Raw genomic sequence first — 27,500 nt, 5'->3', positions numbered from 1 at the left:
AAAGGTAAAGCCTCATTTCAAAAAGAAGAAATATTACGATGTGCCTCTTGTAGACTTTGATAGATTGAGAGGCTAGTTTTTTGTAGAGAAACGTTTCTTAATGAGATTTTGGATAGTTTCCCCTTTTAGCTAGAGAGAATGGTTGCCAGAAGTAAAGAGAAGGAAGAACGATATGTGGTGTCGGTCAGCAGAGTGGTTTATAAAAAGATTTGCTCGACTGAGTTCTTGTCGAGGTTAGAGAGGTAACTCTATATCCCAAATATTGAAAGTCAAAAGACTTATGCAGAGGGAAGAAAGTTTATTTTGATGATGTGTTGTGTTTAGTAAGAAGAATGATGAGGCCCGTGCGTTGGCTAGGCAGGAATCCAATAGTTCATTTGTTAAAAGATTAAAAAGTAGTCCAGTTGTCTGTGAGCCATATATCTTCGTAAGATGATGAATGAATGAAGAGTACCACGTTATTATTTTGAGAGTGAGGGAGAGAGAGAGTAGAGAATGATTTGTATGGTAGACAGCAGTTGTAGAAAGGCGCTCTAAGGTTCATTTCCTAAGCCTGCTTAAGCTCAAGTAGAGCAAGTACCAGTGTAAGAAAAATCGAGCGGTTCAAATTATACCCACCCCATTAGACCCGGATAGATCGAAACTATTTCGATCGGTTTTGGTGAACCGGTCGGGTATTTAAAAAAAAATCAAAAAAATTTATATAAAATCCCAAAAAAATAAAGTATTTTGTTTGTAATATATTTTTTGATGTTTTCATCATTTTGGTAAAGATTGGAAATTGTTTTGGCTATTAATATTTATTTTTACATTTTTCCATCTTGTTTAAAAAAAATTCAAAAATACCCCTCGGCACAAATTACTTTTTTAAAATCTATTTTTTTTCATTAATCATGCTTTAAGTTTTTTTTTATATTTTATTATATTTTGTTTTTGCATTTTTATTTTTATTGTTTAACGCTTTTTTAACCGCCTGGTACTTGCTTGATTAGGTTGATTGAGCTACCAGTTAGGCTGGTTGAACCTCTTCCGGCCCCATGTCCAATTAAACATTTTGGTTCAGTTTTTCCTATACTGGTAAGTACATACCTTAATTGTGAATATGCAGAGGTTTTGGCTTTCTTTTTTTAACCTCAGCATGGAAAGTGGATAAGATCTAACGGAGGCTATTAGCACTAAAGTTTGCCAAGGACATGAATGAGCCCCATGGAGTTGGCACTAGGACTGCCACTGGCCATCCTGATGTCTGGCAAAGCCGCAGAAGCCCTAAACCTGTTGGGTTGATGTTTGGCAAATAAAATACGAGAAAAATAAAACCGGTAACAAACAAGAAAAACTAATCACGATATACCAATGATGCAGTGGGGAATATTTTTAAAACATATTTTTCCTGTTTTGCTAAGATACATTGCTCAAGATAATTGTCATTGTTTTGTTATTTTTAAAATAACGGCAATCATTCATATTCTAGTATTATTTAGCTATTGAATTTGGAAACCCAAATTTTGTATACATATCTTCTTCCTCACAATAATCAATCTCCGAAAATAAAATTCAATTTGCACCCCAGATAAGGTCAAAATGAATCTCCTCTAACAATGCATCTAGACCATCCATTTGGTGAATTTCAAGATCTAGTCTCTTACCGATTCATCAATTTTTTTATTTTTTAATATTGTTAACGTAATGATAGTAAAACAATCTAAAAATTTAGAAAAAAAAAAAATATTTCAAGGCCTAAATCTAAACATCTCATTAAAATAGACAACTAGTGTTAATCGGGCATAAAAAACACTTTCTAGAGTGTATTTTCAAAATATATTTTTTATGATTATTCATTACAATGAATAAAAGGAAAAATTGCATAAAACCCCAAAAAGTAGACTTTCTAGGCACTTTACCCCACCCTAACTTTTTTTTAGCATATTTTTCCCAAAAATCAAGTTTTATAGCAAATACCCCCATTACAAAAAATTTATTTTTTTGGACGAAAATACCCTTTCATTTTTGGATCCAAATAAAAGGAAATGCCGAACCGCTGTTGTATATTGATGGATCCATCCATTTTGCTGGACTGGAACTGTACACTGCCTGGCCGCCTATTCCAGACACAAACAAATGCCGGACTACGCTTATAAAATACAGGAACGACCTCTTCCAAATGCGGGTCCGCCCCTTCCAAACAACGGACCTCCATGGTGAAGTGCCGGACCGTATTTTAGTCTTTTTTTTTTTTTTTTTCCAAACGAGGGGTATTTTATTCTAGTTTTTCTTTCTTTTTTTTGTTTTTTGAGTTGGGGATATTTGCTAGGAAACATGGTTTTGTAAAAAAAGTTGCTAAAAAAAGTTAGGTCAGGGTAAATTGTTTAGAAAGTCTATTTTTTAGGGTTTTATGCGATTTTCTTTTAGAAAAAAGTGGTCACGAATTTCGTTACTAACCGATCACAGAGTTGGGTTCCACCAGGCGATGAGATGAAATTCTATCCATTGCTTAGATGGTAAGAGATAATTTTTTTCTTTTTAATGATTTTCATGTCTCACTTATGTTTTCAATCCTTGATCTAGTTTTTACATCTTTTTAAACCTCTCTTTCTCAATAAACCCTGAACGCAAATGCATGTGTTGATGTACAATAACCTAAACTACAAGAGTAGTTTTGTCTCACTTATGTTTTCATTCCCTTCTTTGGTAATTGTTGATAATAAAATGTCATTATTATAACTCTTTGGTTGTAATTTTCCTTTATATCAAAAAAATTTTGAATATTGTCAAAAAAAAAAAACTCTAAATCTTTTTACAAATGAACTATCTGATTCCTGCCTAGCCAACTCATGGGCCTCTTCATTCTTCTTCCCAAACACAACACATCATCAAAAGAAACTATCTACCCTCTGCTTAAGTCTTTAACTTTCAATACCATGCTTGAAGGATTCTCGACTCCAACGGCCTATGAACTTCACCAAATCATTCATCTCAAATTATTCGTACAACTACAAGAATATATCTTCAATTGAGTTACAATTGTCACTAGATATAACACCATCCTCAACATATGGTAAATAAATGCAAATATTGCAACTTGTGGCACAAACAAACACAGAGTGATCATGTTTACTATGAATAGAAATACAAAATAATGGCATGATCATGGATAGAAATACAAAATAATGGTAAAAAAACAGTTGAACTGTGTATATAGAGCTTGATTAAGATATTACAAAATGCTTTATGAGGTCGTTATACTAATGAGGGAACTTGATCACTAAATTTAGGTAGTTGGCATGAGTACACTTCCTCAGAGGGACAGAATTTTTTACATCCATTTGCCACACACTAGTCATGACTAGTGGCTAAGGCAAGAAGTGTACGAATAGTATTCATCTAGGCAAATGGGAGCAACCTATGCTCTTGTGAATACTCTTGTGCAAGTAAGTGTGACCTGAAATAGTCAAGAGTGCCCTCAGCTTGTAACTTAATATTATAAATTCATTATTTGGTTTAGGAAAAGTTTATATAGGTTAGAACCTTAAATTGTAGAATATTTGGTTTAGGAAAAGTTTATATAGGTTAGAACCTTAAATTGTAGAATTAAAGGGGCCCTCAAAACTCCTTCATAAAAGGTTGTTTGAATATTAAAAAACCCTCTAATTGATCATATCGACATCGAGATGTATGAATTTGAAAAGAAAAAAAGATTTCAATTATGCGAAATAGTGTATCTTGCAACATATTATCTGGACCGTCCACTTTCAACATTTTCATGTGTTCAAAGACCTACTTGGTTTGAATCATTTGTAGAGTTTAAAATTTTACAATTAGAAATAAAAATAGATGCTCAAACCATCCTAAGAAATTTTTATATATAGAATTTAGAGGTGCACCTTAATTGGATTGTTTAAGGTTGCAACCAATGTAGGAAAAATTGAACCGGAATGGTTAATTGGACATGGGGCTGGAAGCGGTTCAACCAACCTAACTAGTAAACCGGCTGGTTCAATCGGCCTAACCTGGATAGTCCCGAACGGTGATAAAATTGTTAAAAATAAAAAAAATACAAAAAACAAAATCTAATAAAATATGAAAGTATATTTAAAGTATGATTAAACAAAGCACATGCAAATGAAGTTGAGAATTAATGAAAAATGGATTTTAAAGAATCGATGTGTGCCCAGGGGTATTTTTTAAATTTTTCAAAAAACGATGCGAATATGTTAAAATAAATATTAATGGCCAAAACAATTTCCAATCTTTGCCAAAATGATGAAAAACATTAAAAAATTATATTATAAACAAAATCCCTTACTTTTTGGGATTTTATACAATTTTTTTGAATTGTTTTAAAATACCCGGCCGGTTCACTAAAACCGACCGAAACTGAAAAAGTGGCTCGTACCAATCTAACTGGGCGGTTTCGATTTGAACCGCGCGAATTTTCTTACAAACAACACCAACTTGACTTTGACATGCAATTTGAGTCATGAGAACCTCGATCAAGGTCCATAATCCTCACTTATTTAAGGACATTACAACCATTGTTCACAAAATCGCTAGATCTAGCTGCTAACTGCCCGGTTAGATCGGAACTGGCCACTGGCTAGTTTCGGTTTTGGGCGGTTAGGGTGATCAACCTGTAATTAAAAATAATATATATATATATATATAAATTCTCAAAGCTAAGGAATTTGATTTGTATTGTATTTTTAAATATTATTTATATTATGGTAAATTTTGGTTAGTAATACTCACTTTTATATTTTCCCCTTGTTTTTTAGAAAATTTTAAAAATAGCCCTTGGGAAATATAAAATGGGTTAAAATTGGTTTTTTTCATTAATTTTTAACTTCATTTGAATGTGTTTTGTTTTAATCATTCTTTCTATGCTTTTTATATTTTATTAGATTTTTTTTGTACCTTTTTTTTTTTTTCAACACTTTTTATACTGCCCCGGGACTTGCCCGATTAGAGCAATTAAATACGCCGATTTATCAGTTAGGTCGGTTAAACCGCTTTCAGACCCATATTCGGTTAACTGTTTTAGTTCGATTTTGCAAACATTAAATAAGTCCCCCAACGCCTCAAGCTCATGGAGGACTTTCAGATGACATCAACAAAAGGCCATTCTGTGAATGCCAGCATGTGTTGGCAGTAGTAATTACAAAGCTCGCTGGATTTTGACCTCAATAGCGTCCATATCACATGGATCTTGAACCATGCACAAGAACCTTTCAATGGTTCAGATGGAACCTAACCTCCTCACCTAATGGCTACAAAATAATTTGTGTTTGTATTTTAAAATTCTATTTTAAAAATTATTTTTATTTGAAACTTAAGGTATAAATGTATTTTTATAAGGGAAAGATACCAAATAAGAATAATAAAAAATATTTTCAGTAAAAAAATATTGACCAAAACACATTTATAGATCTTTTGGCTATTTTTTATTCAAGATATTTTATTATTACTTGTATTTGGTTACGTACATAAAAAGTAATTCACGTACATAAAAAGTAATTCATATCTTAAATTTTAGTTAAATATAATAGTTAAAAAAATATATAAAATAAAACTAGATTTTGGCCGTTGGTTGTTATCTTATTTAATCTTAACCGACCTTATGTGGATGCGATACTTTGGCTTTTTCCTTTTCTCACTCCATTTTTGCCTGCTTTCGTTAAATATCTACTCTCTCTATCTCTCTTATTTCATATGCAACAAACATGGTGCCTGGCGTTTAAGGAAACCAGTAGGTTGCCCATTGAAAAGATACTAACGAAATTGCAGATTTAATGGGAATTTAAGGAAAATTGTTTCATGCGGACTGTACCTCATTTCTACATACGCGGTCCAAAAAGTGTAAAGTATCAATCCTAAAAATGGATGCAAGTAGGTGTTTCATCTAACGCTCTAAATGCTTTCTTATTGAAATTATTATGTCTAGTTTCTAAAATTTATTTATTTTTTCATATTCATGATCTCCATGTTAGAGATTATATGTCCTTAAAAATTAAGTCTTAAAATCCATCTTAAAAATAGATTTATTGAAAGGAATAGATTTATTAAAAGGCCCGCACTTCTACATATGCGGACTTGGCTACATAGAAACCCGGTCCATAAATTTAAAGAAGGGTGAGGTTTGTAGATAGCCGAGGCTCTAAACAATCAACGTAAAGCCCACCTTCAAATAGTGTCGAGAAATATGGTTTCAATATTGGAAATATTTGTGATAGCCTTAAAATATATTTTTATCTTTAATTATAAAATTTAAAACTTCAAAAATAGGGTAGATCGAGCAAATCTATGAAAACTCGAAAAATCTTAAAATTGACAGTCCAAAAATACGTTACATGATGCACTATTTTCAAAACTTGAAATCCATTTTTTTCTCATGTCCATGCATATCTTGATGTCGAGATGGTCAATTTAAAAAAAGTATTTGAGTATCCAATCAACCTCTTCTAGTGAAATTTTTAAGATGGGCTCTAATTTGATTGTTTAGATATAAACTTTTTCCTTGTAAAAAAGGCAGAAAAGGTTTCAATTGAGTTTGAGTGATAATAGCCTCAATCAGCCCTAAGCTTCTTAACCAAACACTAACCTTCCCTTGTGTGGGAGTAACCATGCAACCTATCCTCTCCTAACTAACTCTTCACCTTGTAAGAAACATTCCAAGAGCCTATTATTTTTGCACCACAGCACCAATGGCATGAGCTACCCCCCAATTGTGTATTTAAATCCCAGTTTCTCCATCTAAACACCTGTTCAAAGCAATCACCTAAAAGATGAAGAAGCCATCCCTCTCTCTCCTCATCTTTCTTTCAATCCTCACCCTCTCCACATCACAGCCCACAAACACCAGCAATCTCCAAGAAGCCATTAGAGACATGAAAGCAAGATCCTACTACACCTTTGTGGTCTTGCTCCAAATGATGGTGAGTAAACATGCTAATCACAGACTCAGCCATGATATCACCTTCCTCATGCCCAGTGATAAAGACCTAGCAAACTATAACTTCTTACCAGGCCAGCTCAAAGAACTCATGCTAACCCATTCCATACCGAATTCCATGCTTTTCAAGCACATGCTCCACTTTCCTACTGGGACCCTACTCCCATCTGCCCGCCATAGCCGCTTTCTCAACGTCTCAAACCATGGCTCTTATAGTTTTTATCTCAACAATGCACGCATTGTCGCCCCTAATGTTTGCGGAAGCACGAATATAAGGTGCCATGGTCTAAGTACAATTATAGAATATGAAAGCAGTAGTCTTCCGGTGACTCCAGTTACTATTCCGGCACCCCAAGCAACTACTCCAGCAAGCCCAGTGACAGTTCCAGCAAGGCCATCACCAATTCCGGCTAGTCCTTTGACAGCTCCACCACTTCCAGCCTCTCCTGAGGGAATCCCAGCTTACTTTATCCCTACACCACCATCACCACCACCACCTCCTCCTCCAGTAACAGGAGGGTCACCTCCGTATGATGGAATGGCGCTTCCTTATGGTGAGATGGAAGAAGAGGCTACCCCTTGAAAATCAGGGTAGAAGCCCCGAATTAGATTCGGTGGGCGGTGCAAGTGATGATGGAGGTAGTTTGGGTTACCATTTTCAGTGGGTTCTGTGGATGCGTGGAGCTCTCTCTCTGTATGAGGTTGTCTGATTAGTTAAATATGTTGCTAATTTTCAGTTTCACTCTGTCTTCTGTAGTGACTAAGATTTTTGGTTGGGAATTTCTCAACTTGCTATTAATGGTTAAGTTCAAGATCTGCATTTTTAAAATTTCATCTCACTCGCTGAGCGTAATCTCACTGTTTAGTACCTGACAATCACTACACTAATAACCAGTTCGGCTGCACTGAGAGAGAGAGAGAGAGAGCAATGGAAGTCTGTAGCAAATGACGAATCAAAGAGTTGTTAATTATCGGACCGAGGTTGATATCTACGTTCCAAGGAAAAATCAAAGTTTTTTTTGTTCTTATCAAATGTTCCTGATTCACCAACTATTATTTTATTTTATTTTTCCCTTGATTATTATTCTTTCGGAAAATACAAAGAAAAAAAAAAAAAAGAGGCTACTACATACTCCAGTCCATCATAGCATTTCAATATTTCTATGAATGAGACTCGTTTATATATATATATATATATATATATATATATATATATGGGAAAAGGTAGGGTTATCTCCTAGCTCATATGAACATATAAGCCCAACGTTCCAGATTGAATCTGAGCCAATCTGACGATCACGAATGTCCGAAAGTGTTTGAATTTTTTTTTTCTTTTTTTTTTTTTCCAAATCCTATCTTTTAGCCCACTAGCTCATATGAACATATAAGCCCAACGGCTCAAATTGAATCTGAGCCGATATGACGATCACAGATGTCTGGTAGTACTTAAATTTTATTTTATTTTCTACAAATCCAAACCACTTGAAATTTTAGGTGTGTGCTCTTCTCATCAAGGCGCACCTAATAAAAATATTAAAAAAATTATTTGCAAAAAATAAATGATCAAAATACCCTCAAAAAGTCAATTTATTTTATGTAAAATATTTTTTTGATATTTTTCAAAGATTCACTTATTTTTTATGAACAACCACCTAAAAGTTCCATATATATATATATATATATATATATATATATATATATATATATATATATATATATATATATATATATATATATATGTGGAAAAAGCTGGGGTTAACCCACTAGCTCATATGAACATATGAGCCCATCGGCCCAGATTGAATCTCGGCCTATCTAACGATCATGGATGTCCGGTAGTTTTTGAATTTTTTTTTTTTTTTCTACAAATCCAAATCACTTGAAATTATACGTGTGTGTTATTCTCATCAAGGAGCATTTAATAAAAATATTAAAAAAAATATTCAAGAAAAAACAAATGACCAAAATACCTCCTGAAACTTTTGGGAGGTATTTTGGTCAATTTATTTCATATGAAAAAGTTGGGGTTACCCACTAGCTCATATGAACATATGAACTCAATGGTCCAGATTGAATCTGAGCCGATCTGACAATCATGGATGTCTGGTAGTGTTTGAATTTTATTTTATTTTCTACAAATTCAAATCACTTGTAATTTTAGACATGTGCGTGATCGTCAGATCGGCCCAAATTCAATCTGGGCTCCCACTTCTCAGGCAGCTCCCACTCCTCAGGTCACTCCCACACCTGAGGTCGCTCCAGTCAGTCTAAGTTCTCTCTTCTTCCTCTTTGTTTTCTCTCTTCGTTCAAATCTCTTCTTCCTATCCCAAAGATAGTTCTACTCTTCTACCATCCTTCAGAAGTCGTCACAAGGTCTCAGGTAGTACCTTCCCTTATCTGTTCAGAATTGTTGTCTTCTCTCCCAGTAACAGGTTTTGCTAGATCTCTCTTTCTTTGTTTCAATTTCAGCAATCTATCTTGACCTCATAGCTTCAATACCTTTTCTATTTCAATATGTGTGATTGCAATATTACTTCTTTACCTTCATACTGTCCACACCACTGGAAGTTATTCTCCAGTTACTGTATATGCTCCCAGTAAGTAGTTTTGATTTCTGTTTTTCTGTTTCTGCTTTTCTGTCCAATAGTTTGTAAATAGTGAGTTGTTTGCAATAGTTAATGTGCTACAAGACTTTTATTAATAAAGTTTGATATGTTTGATATGAATTATGCAATTTAAGATATTGTTCAGTATAAAAGTTGGCAATATAAATTATGCTCAATGGTTTGTTATAGATGTCTCTATTATTCCGCTTCTCTGCATAGTACTATTTATCCTGAATTATTATAGGATTCTACATGAATTAATTAAATATAATAGTTTGATATTTACATATCTACTTTAAAACAATTTTAATAAGACTGCTTGTTCAATTATTACTTTAATACAATAAATAGGATCGGACTGTAGATCCTGGGCGTTTGTGGTATCAAAGCCAAACAGTATCAACTGTGCAATCAGGAAACTGTTTATACAGTACATGAACAAGTAAATTGTTACACGTCCTGAATAGTTCACTAAGTCGTGAGAGTATAAGTTATACTATTACTAAGGAAACCTATTTAAATTTACCACTAAGAAAGTTGGTCCGAGAGTTAAGATACGAGACAAAAGGAATCTATAAAGTTAGCAATATAAATTATGCTCAATGGTTTGTTATAGATGTCTCTATTATTCCGCTTCTCTGCATAGTACTATTTATCCTGAATTATTATAGGATTCTACATGAATTAATTAAATATAATAGTTTGATATTTACATATCTACTTTAAAACAATTTTAATAAGACTGCTTGATATTACAAACAAAAGCATTGGATAATTTATAGTTGATAAACAACCTGCTTCCATCTGCAGTATTAAGTATTTGGATAGTTTTATCAAAATATTTAGAAGGTATTAATCCTTCATTTATACAATTAAGATCAGCTCCTGAATCTATTAGGGCTGAAGTTTCAAAACTATATTGTATTAAAGTATATATATATATATATATATATATATATATATATATATATATATATATATATATATATATATATATATATATATATATATATATATATGGGTGTGGTTTGTATAGAGCCTACTTTCAAATTATGTCGGGAAATGTGCTTTCACTACTAAAAATCTTTGTGATAGCCTTAAAATAAATTTTCATATTTATTTATAAAGTTTAAAGCTTAAAAAATAGTATAGATCAACATATCTATGAACACTTGAAAATCTTGAAAATTGACGGTCCAAACATATGTTTCAAAATACATTATTTCCAAAACTTAAAATCCATTTTCTTCTCATGTCCATGCATCTTGATGTCGAGATGATTATTTTGAAGATATTTGGGCATCAAAACAACCTCTTCTAATGAAATTTTGGAGGTAGGCTCAAATTTGATTGTTTAAAGCCTCAGCTCTATATAAAATTTTCCATATATATATATATATATATATATATATAAGGTTACAACCTTAAAATGTAGAATCACAGATGCACCTCAAAAATCTATAAGAAAGGTGGTTTTAATGTTGAAAAACCCTCTAATTGATCATCTCGATATTGAGATGTATGAATATTAAAAAAAAAAATTTGAGTCCCAAAAATTGTGCATCTTGCAACATATTATCTAGACCGTTCATTTTCAAGATTTTCATATGTTTATTTATCTACTTGATGTTAACTATTTTTAGAGTTTAAATTTTTTTAATTAGATATGAAAATAGTTTTTAAGATAATCCTAAGAATATTTTACAACAAAATTATATGTTATGTTAAAATTTGGAGGTGCACCTTAATTGGATTGTTTAAGGTTGCAATTTTGTAGAAACCGCAACCCATATATATATATATATATATATATATATATATATATATATATATATATATATATTAGTTATTCAATTTTTTCAACAACAAGAAAGACTTTTAAAAGGGAATAGAAGGAAAGGTCAAATACGTCCATCTCAAATGATAATCAAATATGGAAAATGATATAATGCAACGGTTGTATAGTACTATAATGTAACTGCATCTCTCGAAAACTATATTTTTGGCATTTGTATGACCCTAAATTTTGCACACACATTCTCTTCATCCTCATAATCAATCCTATGAAAAAACAAAATCAATTTGCATCCTAGATATGGTCAAAATTAGTGCCCATCCAACAATGAATCTCGACCATCCATTTGGTGAATTTCAAGATCTTGGCCTTAACAAATTCAAAATCACATTTTTATTGTTTAGCATTATTAATCTAATGATGATAATGCTATATCTAGGGTTATAAATAAATCTTTTTGTGCTTATATCTAACCATCTCAATAAAATGGACGGCTTATATTAATTGGGCTAGAATGAAAACTTTCTATAGCATTTTTTTCAAAATTTTCTATTTTGTGATTGTTCTTCAGAATGAAAAGAGTATACATTTAAAAAAAATTGTCAAACAAAGGTCTCTAATATGATTTTTGAAGATGATTGTACTATACTACTATACAACCATTGCATGAAATCATTCCTCACCAAAGATAAATGATGGATCAGAGAAATTTCACAGTACAGAATGAGACCTCTGCACAACCATGGAGAAAAATATTACATATTTTGTAGGAAAATATGATTGTTAAGGATCAAACCCAATTCTAGTCAAGCAGCCGGAAAATCTAAAATTTCAAAAAAAGTGCTTTTATAATAGGAACCGCTGCACGGACGTCCATCTTAAAAAACTCCATATGGACGGTGCCAAAAAACTGGGCATATTTTAAATTTTAAAACTTGTAATTTTTTTCATATTCATGATCACATTGGCCTAGATCCCTAAAAATTTCAATAAAAAATCCATCTTGTATTTTAGAGAGGGCACGCTATGAAGATCTGACTTGACAGACTCGTAGAAAACTCATCCTTTATAATAAACAAATAACCAATCATTATCTAATGGGTAGTGACTTTATGCAACAGTTGTATAGTAATATATAGTAATATAATATACAAATCTTTAAAAACCATGTTAGGGCTTATCTAGGTAGTTTGAGAAATATATACATAAGTTGTGGGTCTTTCTAGTAGGACAATGGCAATATAATGTCAAGAAGAAATCGATTGAACTTGAGAATGTTTCAAAACATGGACAGCCCAGTGCCTAGGCGGCCCGCCCAGGGCCTATACCCGGCCCAAGGGCGGAAATGCGACTCGTTGAAGGTATGTATTGGTGTGGGGTGAAAAAACAGCTCGGTCTTTTTTTATCTTTTTTTAATACTAAAAAGGTAAAATTATGAGTTTTAAGTTCATTTGAAACCTAAAACCCATTAAAAACTATTTTAGAGAGAAAACCCAAAACAAAATGACCAGATTCTGGGCACCAAACCCATTAAAAACTATTCACCTAGACGCTAGACGGCTTGGACCTTCGACCGCCTAATTGCCGCCTAGCACTTTTTAAAACACCAAGTTACTCTAGAAGTTCATGAATGGCTAACATTCTAAGGAAGTGAGTTATCATATATGAGAGGCTCCCTCTTGCTCTACCCCTTCTAGTTCAGAAAAATTTGAAGTTTTTCGTAAAAGTTGGCAGTGAATTAAACAAAGTGCAACTCAACAATGAAATGGAAATCGTATGATCAAAGGCCATGTTTTGAGACAAAAAAATCTTAAAATTAGTATTCATTTTTCTCATCTACCAATTCAAGAGTGATAAAATTCCCGCTTGGCCTGCTGTGAAGATTGAGCCGGCAAGTCTTATTAAGTCACGGAAAATTTGTCAAAATATACTCAAGATATTAAGAAATTTGTCAAAATTGCATATATTTCTTTGACCAAGTTCAAAATTCAAAAGAAATATTTTCGAACACACCCAAATTATCAAATTTCATATCAGATGGCTACAAATAATTGTAACCTCCCTATACTAAAGGTAATTGGTCTCATTGTATACCATCTCATTAGCTATTTAACATTTTTAACCATCTGATTTGATTTAATCTCAAAATACCCATCAACAAACAAGACTTTGAGTTGGAATGGTAGAAAAAAGGTGGAATGTTACATTAGTTGCAAATTGCCGTATACTTGATAAATTTCCATAAGTCACAATGCCTAGTACTTGCATGTTGCTAGTTTTCTTGAGAAACTCATCACTAGATGTAGTTTGTCAGTGGATCATGCCACTAGCAATTTGTTTAAGAAATATATAATCATTAGCCTGGTACATAGATTGGGTATTGAAGATCATGATATAACCAAAAGGTGAACCAAATACAGGAAGAAACCAATCAGTGATAAACATCACTCCATAGGATTGGACTGATGGGTAGGCTACCCATCTTATTCGATCTCAAATATTTTCAAAGTCCCAATCGGAACTAATTGGACGGTTGACAACTCATTGAGCTCAAATCACAAAGCCAACAACATGATGGTGGTTGGTTGAAGCTTGTTTATGCATGAGCTCTGCAAATGTCCACCAGGATACTTTCTCTTTCCAATAAAAACTAAATAGATTGGCCGAAGTTTCCAATCAAGTAACGATAGTGCCCCTAAGCTTCTACACACATACATGTCTGCATGCATGTGTGAGTTATAGGCGTACTAAAAATAAATCACAAAGACAATAACATAAAAAGAAAAATTGGGGCCAAAATTTTTGAAGAGGGAGAGAAATCACAACTGCAACTATATCATAAACGAAATAAAAAACACCAACATTCTCCTTTTCACTTCCATATTACAGTAGATATCACATGTATATGGGCACACACATATCATCCATCAAAGTCATAAACACTCCACAGACAATGAGAGAGGAGAGAGAGAGAGAGACTCACATGCCTTTCATTGTATTATTCCCAAAGCTTGATGAAGGTGGTGCGGTCTCAGCCACACTGCCCTGCTGCTGCCCTTCCACCTTACTCCCTGAAGCTGCCCCACCATACACATTCTTCAACAAGTCCTGAATCTTACACAGCATCAACATCTGTTGTTGTTGTTGGTGCTGCTGCTGTTGTTGTTGAGCGCCACTCTCACTAACTGAATTGTTCATCAAAAGCCTCAAAGATGAAGATCCATTCTCTTGCAACCTCATCCTCTCCATAATATACCTCTTCTCTGCCTCTGCCTCTGTCAATCTCATCCTCAAATAACCCTCTGCACTCTCCTCCTCACGAGGCCCACGCTCCCCCTCCGATGATGGGCCCCGTATTGAAGCCGATGCTACTTGGCGGAGCCTCTCTGCTTCACGCCTTGCCTCCCCTGCCTTAACCCTAAACATGTCAGCCTCCGCTTGCTTAAGCCTCACTATAGCCTCGAGTTCCTCAACCTGTCGACACTGGCGCTGTCGCTCGGAGCGTAGCTCGGAGGCCTCACGCTCCTTGTCGGCAAGCTCGCGCTCACACACCTCGACAGATGAGCGTGCACGCTTCAGCGCACGGCTCTTCTCCTCACCCACAGCTTCCATCTTGCGCACCGCCTCCCCCACCACCTCCGCAATGCGGCGGCATGCCTCCCCTGGGGCCATGGTGGGCCCCGTGCTGCCAGTGGCAGCAGCGGATACATCATCAGTGCCGTCTGAGGCTGCGCTGCCGCCAGGCTTCTTGGCTGACTCCATCTCGAGCTCTGTGAGGCCAGGAACGTGGTTAATTTTGAGAAGGCATGGGTGTTTTAATCGAAATATTTCTGAGACACAGATAGTTTTTTCTATTTGCTTACAACATGCAAAGTTCCTTTTTTTTTAGTCTTTTTTTTTATTATTGTTAAAGAGATGGTATCTGTCAGACTGCCACATGGCCATCCCATCCAAGCGATAAGTTCGGAGAGTACGATCCTCTATGAAGGGTGAAACGGTAGCATGACCACAGTCGACATTTACACTTTGGGCATGTGGCAATTTGTCAGTGTGGCAATTTGTCAATGTCCAGATTGATGTGCATATTGTCAATGGTGTGTCGTTCATCGTTAGTTTCCAAAAGGCATGGGTTCTTTAGCAGAAAATTTGCAAGAGGGTTAATCAGGCTACCTATGTTTATTATGATCTATCTGTAGATCTAATTCACCTAGATATTCAAGACTTTGATGTCATCCAGAGCATAGATTGATTGTTTACGCACCTTGCCACCATCGACTGTCATGAGAAGACGGTGACCTTTAAATGTCCTAATCAAATAGAATTAAACTTTGAGGGCATTAGAGACACTTCTCCTCTTCATATTATATCTGCCCTCCGAGCCTCTCACCTCCTGGATAAGAGATGTGTCGGGTATCTGTCCTATGTAGTAGAGAATAGGGGTGTTATGTCCCAGCTAAAAGGAATACTGGTCAAGATCTTCATCAGAACTCCAAAAGACCACCTGTGTTTCGCCGCATTCCGACATGTCTAAAGCAGTGAACGCAAGGAAAACGTTTTTGAAAAATTGGCCTCTTAACACCCTGAAATGGACCCTACAACTGGAACTACATTTTCAGTATCTCAAATCACTGTGGAACCACCGTCATTAGATCCGGCACAGTCGAAAACCCCTATGGATCAAGTTTTGGCTTAATCAGATACTCCAGAACAAAGATATGAGCCAAACATTGAAACAGGAGAGGACCGCACATTATTCCCGTGTGGCCTCACTCAAAACAGGGAAAATAATGGGTGGTGAAATTGAAGTTCAAGCAGGCTAGTACTGTCGCTCAGGTTTCAATAGTCACAATTAGAAACATTGTGTTGATAGCTGGAAAGTAAAAACTTATGTGTCAGACTAGTCCCTCTCTGAAAAATAGGACCAAGTTTTACATCTAAGACAAATACGCATCTCTTGGTGCTTTAAGTTTCTATTCATTCATTTGAAGCATTGACAAATTGGTCCTTAAATATGAAAGATAATTTTGAAACCAAGAGACATGGGAATTTCAATAGGTGACTAGAGAAAAACTTCAGCAATTTTTGCTATTTACCCAAGATAAGAAAATATTGGACCACAGTCTTTCTCGCCATTGCGCTACTATATGCATTCATTGGTGGATTCGAGAGGAAGGATGAGTTAATTTCTACAACCAAAAGACAAGGTATATGGAATAATGATTTTGGAGAATTTTAGTCCTTTTGAACTTTATTCAAACTGTGAATATTCCAAGAATAGTTCACATCCAAATGGCTACTGATTATTGACTATCTGTGATATAAGCAATTTTCGCCTGTATCTTGGGTTAGGAAGTCCAATCATTTCTGTAGTACTGGGTTTATTTTTCATTTAAATTTTTTTATATTAATCCTTCAAGAGGATCAAGGATTACTTTCAAAAGATGTGGGAAGTTTGGTCAATTCAGAAGTGTTCTTTTTTCATTTACATAAAATAAATGTATACAGTGATCCTTAAAAGATATGTGTAAACAGTGCATAAGAATTGTAATCGTTTCAGTGGTGTTTGGTATTTGTGCCATTTATTTGAGATCTGCATATCTTATTACCAACAAACCAAACATTATGTGTCTCCTTTCCGGGATGTGTTTTGGTTTCCCTTTACCATTATTCCTGGGAGAAGGTATTTTCTGTGTCGGTAGAAAAATGTACCATAATTGGAAAACATGCCAAAAGTTTAGTCACCAGTTCAGTGTTGAGCAACATTCACCCCATAATCAACCTCCAAGGCATCAAGACCATGAGTACTATAATGCAAGAGAATTTGTAGATTTTTGGCATACAGAAACCACAACAGCATGATATCTTAATACACAAGGAAAAAAAGACAAGTCAAATTAATGCAGACTATTCAATTAAATAAGCATGCCAAACACGTCTCCACAGGCAAGCACAGATGCACACACACATACAAAAGTTTCCAAGCCAGAAGGATAATCTAATGGTATTTTCGAATGCATAAATTGTTTAAGAAAGACAGAGATAGTCTGAAAGCTGCAACCAGTAGTACAAGAATGGCTTGACATGATAACAAGAAGCTGTATCTTTCAGGCTTGACAGACAACTACAGCACAACCATGGAAAACGGCCCTATTTTCTTGGACAACAGGTCATGTATGAATACTAATAGCCCTTGGCATCCCCTGGAAAAAAACCTCTTCCAATACAAGAGGAATTGAGGTTGAACAAAAATCATATGCATGGAATGGTGAAAATCCATACTTTGCCCCTAAGACTACGATTGAGGGAGGTGCTACCAGAAATTCACAAGTATGCATGCACTGTAAGGCAAACCCTCATGAAACGAAATCCTCCAAGGGAGCAATCATAACTACGTAAGACATCTTGCCAAACTTTACAAGTACCACAAGGAATTGGAAACACCTTCGTTACAAGAACCTCATACTGGGTTACTGCTCTCGCTCACAAGATCAATGACTACGCAAATCCAGACAATGAAACATCTTGTCCGTCCACTTCCCCACATCACCCCACTTCACCTTCCCCCCGCCTCCTCCCTAGATTATCTACAATCACAATATACACCTTACAACCAAAGTTTTAGAAATGGTGTCATGCCATTGCAACAGTCAATGGGTCAGTACCACCTTAAGGATGTTATAATGGGCACAGCTGCTGCCATCTTTAGATACCATTCACTACTTGGGGATATTTGATGTAACATCCAGTGGTCATGACCATGATAACAGCTGTTAACATGTTGAAAATCATGCTTTAAAAAACTTGCTTATAAATTTAAAGGTTATAATAGTAATAAAAATATAGAACAGGATGGATTCCCCTTTCACATAGTGTTCCGAAACAATACAACACCTTTGAAAGAGCGGCAGAGTGGTGTACACAACCCTTTTTCCCCCATTTTGTAACAATCAATAAGGACGAAAATGTATTGCAAGTTGCCTATCTAGGAAATATGGGCAATAAACATACTCTAATCAAACTAAATGATTGAAATGCAAACTAAAACTAAGTGTCACTTAAATAATGAAACACCTAAAAAACTAAATGGAAATAGTTCTCAGTGGCTAGACATCAAAGCAATTGCTCATTCATGAAAAATCATAACATACATCAAATTATTTTCCTTGACATCCGACAAAAAAGGATCTCAGTTTCAAGTACCCAATCAGGTTATTTTCACCACACCCCGACTACCGAACCACATGCATCACACTATCAGGAAGAATCAATGAATAATGCAGAACATTCTTTAAAGAAAATTAATTCTACAAAGATTTAATGGAATAAACTAATTTCAAGAGGAATCTCTGAATCATCATCAGAGCCTTTTCCCAACTATTTGGGGTTGGCTACATACTATATTGAAATTTAATGAAGCACATCTATGTCATCATAAGGCTGTTGGAAATCGGAAAAAACTACAGCATCACAAAATAATAGTATAGAATACAATTTGGGGGTTTTATCTTTCAGAAAAATAACAAGAGCCACTTTAGTCATACATTATTTAGAACCAATTGGGAATTTAACATATTAAATTAATTTATTTTTTCATAATGAAATAACTTTGATTTCAGAATAATTACATACAAATTTAAAATAAAATAATTTATTGCCATATATTCAGATGTCAAAACTTACTTGTTAAAGCAGAAACCATAGTAGCAATATGGCCCTTAAGATTTCGTTTACTAGTAGACATCCTGTTTGCATAAGGAAGATCAAGGTCTCAAACCATGAAGATAGTCCTAAATGGAAACCATGCAAAGGCAAAACCAGTTTACCCATTCTTTCATTAAGCTTATATAGCAGTATTCTTCTTCTATCCCATTATTCGTGTATGTCTTTACAGCACAAGTTGCTCCTATTTTTCTATTTTTGGGTAACTTTCAAATTTTAAATAAAAGAAGATAAATCTCTTTCAAATTTCCTGTCACTATTTATATAGGAATCTTTGCAAAATTACTATTTCTGTAAAGCTTAAAATTTGCAGTTCTGATTTTGCACAGAAAGGCAAGTAATTTAATATTTGTGAGAGGCTTTAAATTTGCCGTTACTATCTACGCAAAAGCTTTATATGGCCAGCCAAATTACGTTTTTCCCAAAAGGGTATCATCTAACTATGGGCAGTAAATGGGTTGGGTCACCTTGCCAACCTAATGGGTCAATCCAACCTGGGTTTAGGATTGGACCTAGCTATTGGACCCAACGGGCCGGATCAATGTCCAAGTCCAACCTAAACCACTTCACGTCAAGTCGAGTGGCTAGGGTCAATTTGACTCAAGCTGACACAATATATGTACATATCATCATCATTCGAGCCTTATCATTATCATTCGAGTCGCTACAGTATATGCACATAATTAAAAAATTATATATAAGTAAGGGAACTTAGGTGTAGCTCCAATAGGCGATAAAATTGACGAAAAGTAGACTTAAATAGTTTGTTCATGAGAAGCATTGACCTAGAACAACACCGGCTAGGAGTGGTGATTTAGTTCAAGCGGAAGCCTCTAAAAGAGCAAGGGGAAGGCTCCAAAGGACATGGATAGAAATAATGAGAATAGATATGGTGACTTATGGTCTGATTAAGGGTATAGCCCTTGATAGAGTGGAATGGCAAAACATGATTTGTGTAACTGATCCCAAATATTTGGAATAAGGCTTGGACGACGATGATGATAATTATGTATGATATAAATATATATATTTTTTAATATTGTAGACACTTGATTTTAAAATTGGGAAAATCCATGATTTTTCTAACCTTAAGCAACCCTTAGGACCATACTATTCTATAAATTCCCTGAACTATAGAACACTAGTCCATGGTCCCCATCCAATAATCCTGCAGACTCACTAATTTTGGAAATAATTAAGCAAAAATAACAAAACATCTTCTTTCGACTTGATTTTTGGAAGGTAATCACTCACAAGCGCGTCAAACAGCATAGAAGTGAATTTATTTGGGCCTGATTTGGGTCTGTGGGGTGACACACCTTGTGTTGCCTAGTCTAGGTTGGTCAAAATCAATTTTTTTTCAATTCCCAGCCTTATCCGAAACAGATTCAATTCCAGTCAAATTTGGGCAGATCCAGTGCATCTGGGTTGGACAAAACAGCCCGGGTTTGGTCTGAGCGACACGGCACAAATCCATTCGTTTTTTGTAATTATCCATTCTACACGCTTTTCAATCTATAAAAACACATTTTTGTGCCTCTTTTAAGCTTAGAACATGTGTGCCAAGAACATTAGAGAGTCAGTAGAAGAGCAAAACCCTAGATTCAGGTAAAACCCTAGTAAAACCCTAAGCCATAAATCACCTTCTAGAAAACCTTAGTTCAACCAAGCCAAGGATTGGTCAAATATAAAGAGAGACATGAAGGACTCACAATGTAAACACAGTCGCGGTCCTGATACGATCAAGGCCTCGAAGCCAAGTGACCTTTCTTCTGCATTTTCAGCTGTTTTGTTTATTTTATTAGATTTAGAACCATTTCATTGCTTTTTTTCAGTATTTCATATTAATGTCAGCCCTGCCGCTGATCAGAGAGCCGATTTGTTCATTTCTGATTAGATCTGCCCTTAGATCGAAGTTCGATCGATCCCACTCTCCATCCAAATTTAAAAAATGAGTCTATAGTGTTAAGATCTGAGGGATCTTCAGTTGAAGATCTCTCTGATTTTACGCTGTAAACAAATATATGGACCGATTTTGGGTCCAATTGACATGGACCCAACCCAAGTCCGGGGAGGTTCTCCCCTAGACAATCTGGGTCGGGTTTGGTCCCGACCAATTTACAACCCTACATCGAACATCTAAAAATTTGACACAAGTGAAAAACATGTCGCCACTGTTTTTAGAATCAAGTACAAGCAATAGATACAGACATGTCAGCTAGTACCATTGATCCAAGAGTAAACATGCAAAATACTGAAAGGTATCCAAGACAAGTCTAACTCTTATTGAAGTCAACATGCCATTGAGATATTTTTTTTTTAAGTCAACATGCCATTGAGATTTTTTTTTTTTAAGTCAACATGCCATTTGAGTCAACATGCCATTGAGATTTTGCCAAAATAATTTAAGGAAACTCTTGCTTGAACATTATTAAGTTGTTGAATTGGGAGACAACAACTCATTTTTCCTAGGAAAAAGCGACGCATCCATTGAATTTTCCATTGTAGCCACCAAGCATGATAATTGTTTAGCTCGCATTACCTGCTAAAGAGATTTGTTCTCCATGCAGTGTTACCACTTTATTTGAGATGAAAATTCGAGGATGTGCTGCTCCTCTGCTGGTGCTCATAGTTTTGAAATTACAACATCCAAATACTTAATGAGAAGCATAAAATGACACCATATTAAATTATCCCAACTTTGACCATAAGAGGGCCCAGGATAACCACCCAATGGAACTCATCTAAATCACTTAACAATGGATATAAGCCTAACCCAGTCCTCAAACTACAACTCATTAATGGGAAGGGGAAGCTGATCCACCAAACATGACCCTCAACTAGAAAGGTTCCCATAAATGCATCTTTTAAGACAGTTGATGCCCTCTTGATGATTGATGCCTCAAAAACTGATGTAAAGAAATTTGAGGAAGCAGTAAAACCAGCAAGGAACAAAGTTAAACACAAGCATAATTCAAAAAAATCTAGGGTTTCTTCCCCATACCGCAAGTCAGGATTTCAAAAGCCTAAGCTTTTCTCTCTTTCAATTTCTAAAAATCATGTGGAATGACCCCCTCAAAGCCTCACACACCTCTTATATATTATAACTTAATATTCCAAGTACAAAAAATGTCAAAATAAATAATATATTAACCCATATATCCTAACTTAAACTTAAATTTTCTAATGACAGTTTTACCTCTGTGAACAGTACCCGTAAATAGTACCCATGAACAATAACTATGAATATAAACCAGTGAATAGCAAATAATAAATATAAAAAAAATCCTAGAATTCCTAAAATGATAAAAACCCCTAGAAATAAACCCTAAAACTAAAACTAAAACTATAATACACGTCCTTTGAAATTGAATAAAAACTAAAAATAAGAATAATTTTGTCCTCAATCAAAAACTATGGCCGTCACTCACTTCTCACCTAAATAAACATCCCTCTAAATAATGTGCGACCTATATTTCACCAAGAGAGCCTCATAGACCTTAAACAAGCACACCAAGAGCCCCTCAGACACAGCATTCCAGCCACATAAATTATCAGCATTTCTCAAAATTTAAATGGGTTCCAAAAGGATGTTCTCGTTAGGAACATAGTTCATAAATTACAGCAGCATCTTGATAAATAAACATAAGCGTCCAACTCCATGAGCAAGTTCCCAATATCACCTCCAGTATATGAGCTTCTAATAGCCTATTGAAACAAGAGAACTGCTAAATGTTGATTTAATCATATATTCATTTTAGTTCTGTAACCCAATTGTATTTTATAGGCCAAGAGTGACACCTATTACTGGATCCTAAAGAAACTCTTCAGCCCATTCAACACCAGATGAATTATACTGAATAAAACATTGCCATTAGATCTATGTTGGAAATGCCCATCACATCCACTCACTCATAAAATCATGCAAATAAGTACAACTATGTAGAGTATGACAACTAGGGATAACAGAGGATAGAGAAAACAATCAATCACAAGGCACAAGGCCATACAGCACATCGATAATCTCAAAACTTAACGGCTTACATGGTCAGCAGATCCACAAAGAGCAGGCTAGGGTCGAGGTTACTAGAAAATAGTTAGAACTAGGAGCCCAGCCTCTCCAAGAGGAGCCAGACAGAAAAAGTGCATAAAGTTAATTAATAAGAATGATCATTCTCAAGGAATAATAGAATGCAAACTTGCATAAAATGGCAGGTGTCTAAAATAACCAAGCACATAACAATTAAACCACAATATGGCCCACATAAGCCACTTATCAAGTGGAATTTCTCCCACTTGATCAAGAACACATCAGCTATACTTCCAACATGGCCTATGCCAATAAGAGTCTCATACCAAGACGCAAAAGATCCCAGAAATAGAAAATACAATTGAGTTCATATTTGGAGATACTCGATGACAGACAACAAAGATTGACAAATTTTTTGCATTTAATATGTTTTGACGGATACAATATAGAAACTAATAGGTCATAACCCTCTTTAAGGTTTCCCTACTTTTACAAGTAAATAAGAATATTAGATGCCAGAATGTTGCGACTATAAAATATAACATCTCCAATCAACACGAAAATACCACTGCAAAGCTCATGAAGACCCTGAAACATAAGATATCACCACCTTTACAAGACTATTAAAAGTTATAACACATCATTCAAAAGTATTATAAGGGAAATGAAGGCATACCTTGGAAAAAGAGCAACAAAGATTTGCAAGATGTGGACTCAACAATCCCATTCTTCATCCTGTCCAACAGATCTTGACACTTCCAATACAGCTTCCTGCCTCTCGGGTCCTCGCTTCCACGAAAGATTCGAGCCACAAAATCAAGCTCCCTCATAAGTGCATCCCTATCCCAACCAGGAGCACAGTGTTGGAAAACATCCTTGACCCACCCAAGCAATTCGGAGGTTCTATTGCAAGCTTGGCACCTAAAGAGCATTTCTGAGCCCCCCGTTCCATTCTTTAGACCGGGGCCTGTACTTATTAGCCCAAAACGAATAGCACAATCAGTGTGGGTCCAATGCGCACAGACATCACACCCTATCCATCGACATGTATTCACATCGAAATCAAACTTGCTACAAATGGTGCACATGCAAAGATTGCAATACCCATTTCTAGACCTGCAAATTTCACAGCTACAATCATCGGCCGGTAGTGCATTTTGGCAAGCTATATTTCTACACCTCTTGAAAGAGAAAATCTCTATGAGGCAGAGTTGGGAGAGGCTAACATTGGGGTGTAGAAATGCTTGAATGCCTGTGTTTATAGCAACAAGGATTTCAAGCTGGACCCGATGGGCTCTAACCAATGAATTTGCGGTTAAATCAGTCCGGCCATGGACAAGCTTCTGCAAAATCATGATGTCTTCTCGATTTTGGGGTCCCCCAGTTCCTTCGAGAATGGTTCTGAGTTCTGTTTTTAGGGATTCCAAGAGTTCTTCAGACTGTGAATTCATCCTCTCTGCAATTATTTCAATCTTCTCTCTAACTACATCAAGAAGGGTGATCTTGTCTGAGCTCGAAACCCTTCGAATAACCGCAGGTTCATTGTTCTCTTCTTCTATGACCTTCTCTTTATCCAATGCCTTCTTTCCATGCTCACCTGAATTCTCCATAGTTCCCTCACCCCTGTTGTTCTCATCAGGCCAAGTTTCATGAGAGCTCGCACTCTCTGATGGTGATTCCCTTATATGTTCAGTATTAGAAGCTGGTTCATGGTTATCAGCTGACCCACCACAAGCATCAGAAGAAACAAGAGACAGAGAGGTTTGAAGACCATTACCTCGAGATTGCTGGCGAGGAGGAGGCATTGGCGGTTGTTGTTGATGAAAGCTTGCATTAGAAGAAGTACCCATTACAGAATTCAGTTGAATGAGACCAATGGAACTCTTCCAATAACAACTTCTCAGTAAACAAGGAAGATTTGAGTACAATGGTTCATAGATATCAAGGCAATTTGGGGGTGAAAAGAGCATGGGCCACTGAATTTTTTTCTGATTTTGGGCATCCTGGATTCACAAGCCATGAAGCGCCAGTGTATTTAGAAGTGCTTAGACCATTCATATGAGTTACCAAGAGAGAAGACAGAGAACAAGTCGTGTTGTGTATTGGACACTCAAGAACCGAAGATCCATTTAATAAGAGCACCACAACCCATGATCCACATATTCATAACTCAATAACTGACAATTGTTTGGGTAAAGCATTAAGATTTTGAGGCTCGCTAACTGATCTGCCATGAAAAAATTACAGTACAAATGCATGATCAGGACAATCCAAATAAAAGACCTAAAACAAAGAACACATCGATTAAACAAAGCTCATTATTAGCCGGAATTGAAGACTAAAATGGTAAAAATCTGATTAAAAGCAGAAAAATTAACAAACAAATCTCTTAACAACACAGAAAAAGTAAATGAAGAACTCCAATAAATAAGATTATCACATTAAAAATAACTACACAAACAAAGCACAATGGAATGAGAAAAATAGATAAAAAAAGAAAAAAAAAGAGTAAACAGAGAATCATTTGTAATTTCAAAAGTAAAACTAAAATAAATAAAAATCAGATATTCATAAAATCAAAAATCATGGAAAACATACAAATAATGAAAAACCCATTATATACAATGAATTTTCAATGCAATCAGAGAGCACGACTTACCCGAAACAGAGCCAATCAATCGTCAAAAAAAGGGAAAATTAGTAAGATAGGGATTTAATTAAATGGAGAGCATACAATTCAGTCCCCCTTCTTCTCCGATTAAACCTAATAATAAAGGGAAAAAACAGGAGGTACAGTTGTTTTCGCCCCAAACTAGAGCAGACGAAACAACCAAGAAGAGAGAGAGAAAGAGAGACTTTCTCTCTCTTAAACTACTTCGAGCCAGAGTGAGGGTTTACCGGCTAAGACTTGTCGAGAAACCGGAATGGCCGGGCAACACGCCGTCGATGACGTGGCATATGTGTGAGCGCCCCAATTCGAGGATTGTCAGTAAACGCACGGTAAAGATTAATGAAACGTATGTCAACCGGGGTGTAGACCGCTGTGCTGGCGCATGTTGACCATGGTTAAACGTTTGGTGTGGGGAACGCGATTGTTGTCTAGATTTTAGGGTTTATAGAAGAAAAAAGTTTACATAAGGTTGCAACCTTATACTGTGGAGGAAATGTGCATCTCAAATATCCTACCGTGGAGAATGCTCCCTCCAACCGTTCATCTCGACATTGAGATAAATGGATAAGAAAAAAAAAAATTTATTTCAAGTTCAAAAAATAAGCGTACCTTGTAAAAAAGTTATCTAAACAGTATGTTTTTAATATTTTTTAAGTATTTATTAATCTACTCAATCCATATCATTTTTAAAATTTAAAATTTTTTAACTGAAGATAAAAAACGATTTTAAAGCCATCATAAGATTTTTCACCCCAAAATGATATCTCTAAGTAAATTTCATGGTGCAATTGACTTTTACAGAATAAGGAGGCAACCTTATACAAACCTCATCCTTTATAGAATGGGTGAGATTTTTATAGGGCGTAGACCTTATACTATTGAATTAAGGTTGTACCTCAAAACTATGCCGAAAATACAGTTTTAGTTTTACAAAGCCTTGCAATGATATAAAAATTTATTGTTTCTCTCAATTATTAAATTTAAAGTTACAAAAATGGTAACGGTCAAGCATAACTATAAACACTTAGAAAATCTTGAAAATTGACGGTCTAGATAATGAGGTAGAAGATGAACTATTTTTAAGATTATAAATCACCTTTTTTTCCAAGGCTGTAAATCTCGAGGTTGAGATGACCTATTTAATGGTTTTCCAACATATAAACAACCTTCTCTAATGGATTTTTTACATGCACTTTACTCGTATAGTATAAGGTTGACAACTTGTACAAAGGTGAGGTTTGTATAAGGTGTGAACCTTATACTAATGAATTAAAGTGTAACTCTATGAGGAAAATGCAATTTTGGTGCCGCAAAGCCAGCAATGATATAAGAATCGATTGTTTACCTTAATTATGAAATTTAAAGTTACAAAATGGTAATGATTAAGCAGATCTATAAACACTTGAAAATGGACAGTCCAGACAATTTGGTAGAAGATGAACTATTTTTAATACTATAAATCCCTTTTCTTTTCATGTCTATGAATCTCGAGATCTAGATGACACGTTTGATGGTTTTCTAGCATATAAACAACATTCTCTTGTGGGTTTTTTAGGTGCACTTTACTTGTAGAGTATAAGGTTGAGACCTTGTATAAAGGTGAGGATAGCAAAAGATGTCAACCTTATATTATTGAATTAAAGTGTACCTCAAAACTATGCCGAAAATACAATTCTGGTGCCACAAGCTGTCACACCCCAAAAATTTACAATACTGATATTCCTGAGATGTGA

At 35.3% G+C, this 27,500-nt stretch overlaps 1 protein-coding gene across 4 annotated transcripts; it reads right to left on the bottom strand.

The window, feature by feature from the left end:
- Window positions 1-14,162: 14,162 nt before the first annotated feature.
- LOC18438814 (OBERON-like protein) lies at window positions 14,163-25,969 on the bottom strand. 4 transcript variants are annotated; one of them, XM_011626833.3, is made up of 4 exons: window positions 25,756-25,969; window positions 24,874-25,323; window positions 23,773-24,762; window positions 14,163-15,117 (listed from the first exon to the last, which is right to left on the bottom strand). In XM_011626833.3, exons 2-4 carry the CDS (start codon window positions 25,064-25,066, stop codon window positions 14,327-14,329), a joined length of 1,974 nt encoding a protein of 657 aa, XP_011625135.2. In that variant the 5' UTR covers window positions 25,067-25,323; window positions 25,756-25,969; the 3' UTR covers window positions 14,163-14,326. The 4 variants fall into 4 exon arrangements, with proteins under 4 accessions (XP_011625135.2, XP_088705705.1, XP_011625134.2 ...); XM_088849579.1 differs by having other exon boundaries at window positions 24,874-25,318; XM_011626832.3 differs by having other exon boundaries at window positions 23,773-25,323.
- Between the last annotated feature and the right edge of the window lie 1,531 nt (window positions 25,970-27,500).

This window comes from Amborella trichopoda, chromosome 10 (genome assembly GCF_054954075.1).
Source record: "Amborella trichopoda isolate Santa Cruz 75 chromosome 10, AtrichopodaSantaCruz75HAP2 v2.0, whole genome shotgun sequence".
Classification (NCBI taxonomy): Eukaryota; Viridiplantae; Streptophyta; class Magnoliopsida; order Amborellales; family Amborellaceae; genus Amborella; species Amborella trichopoda.
Note: the sequence above shows the minus strand (reverse complement) of the source record. Positions and strands in the feature narration are given on the sequence as shown.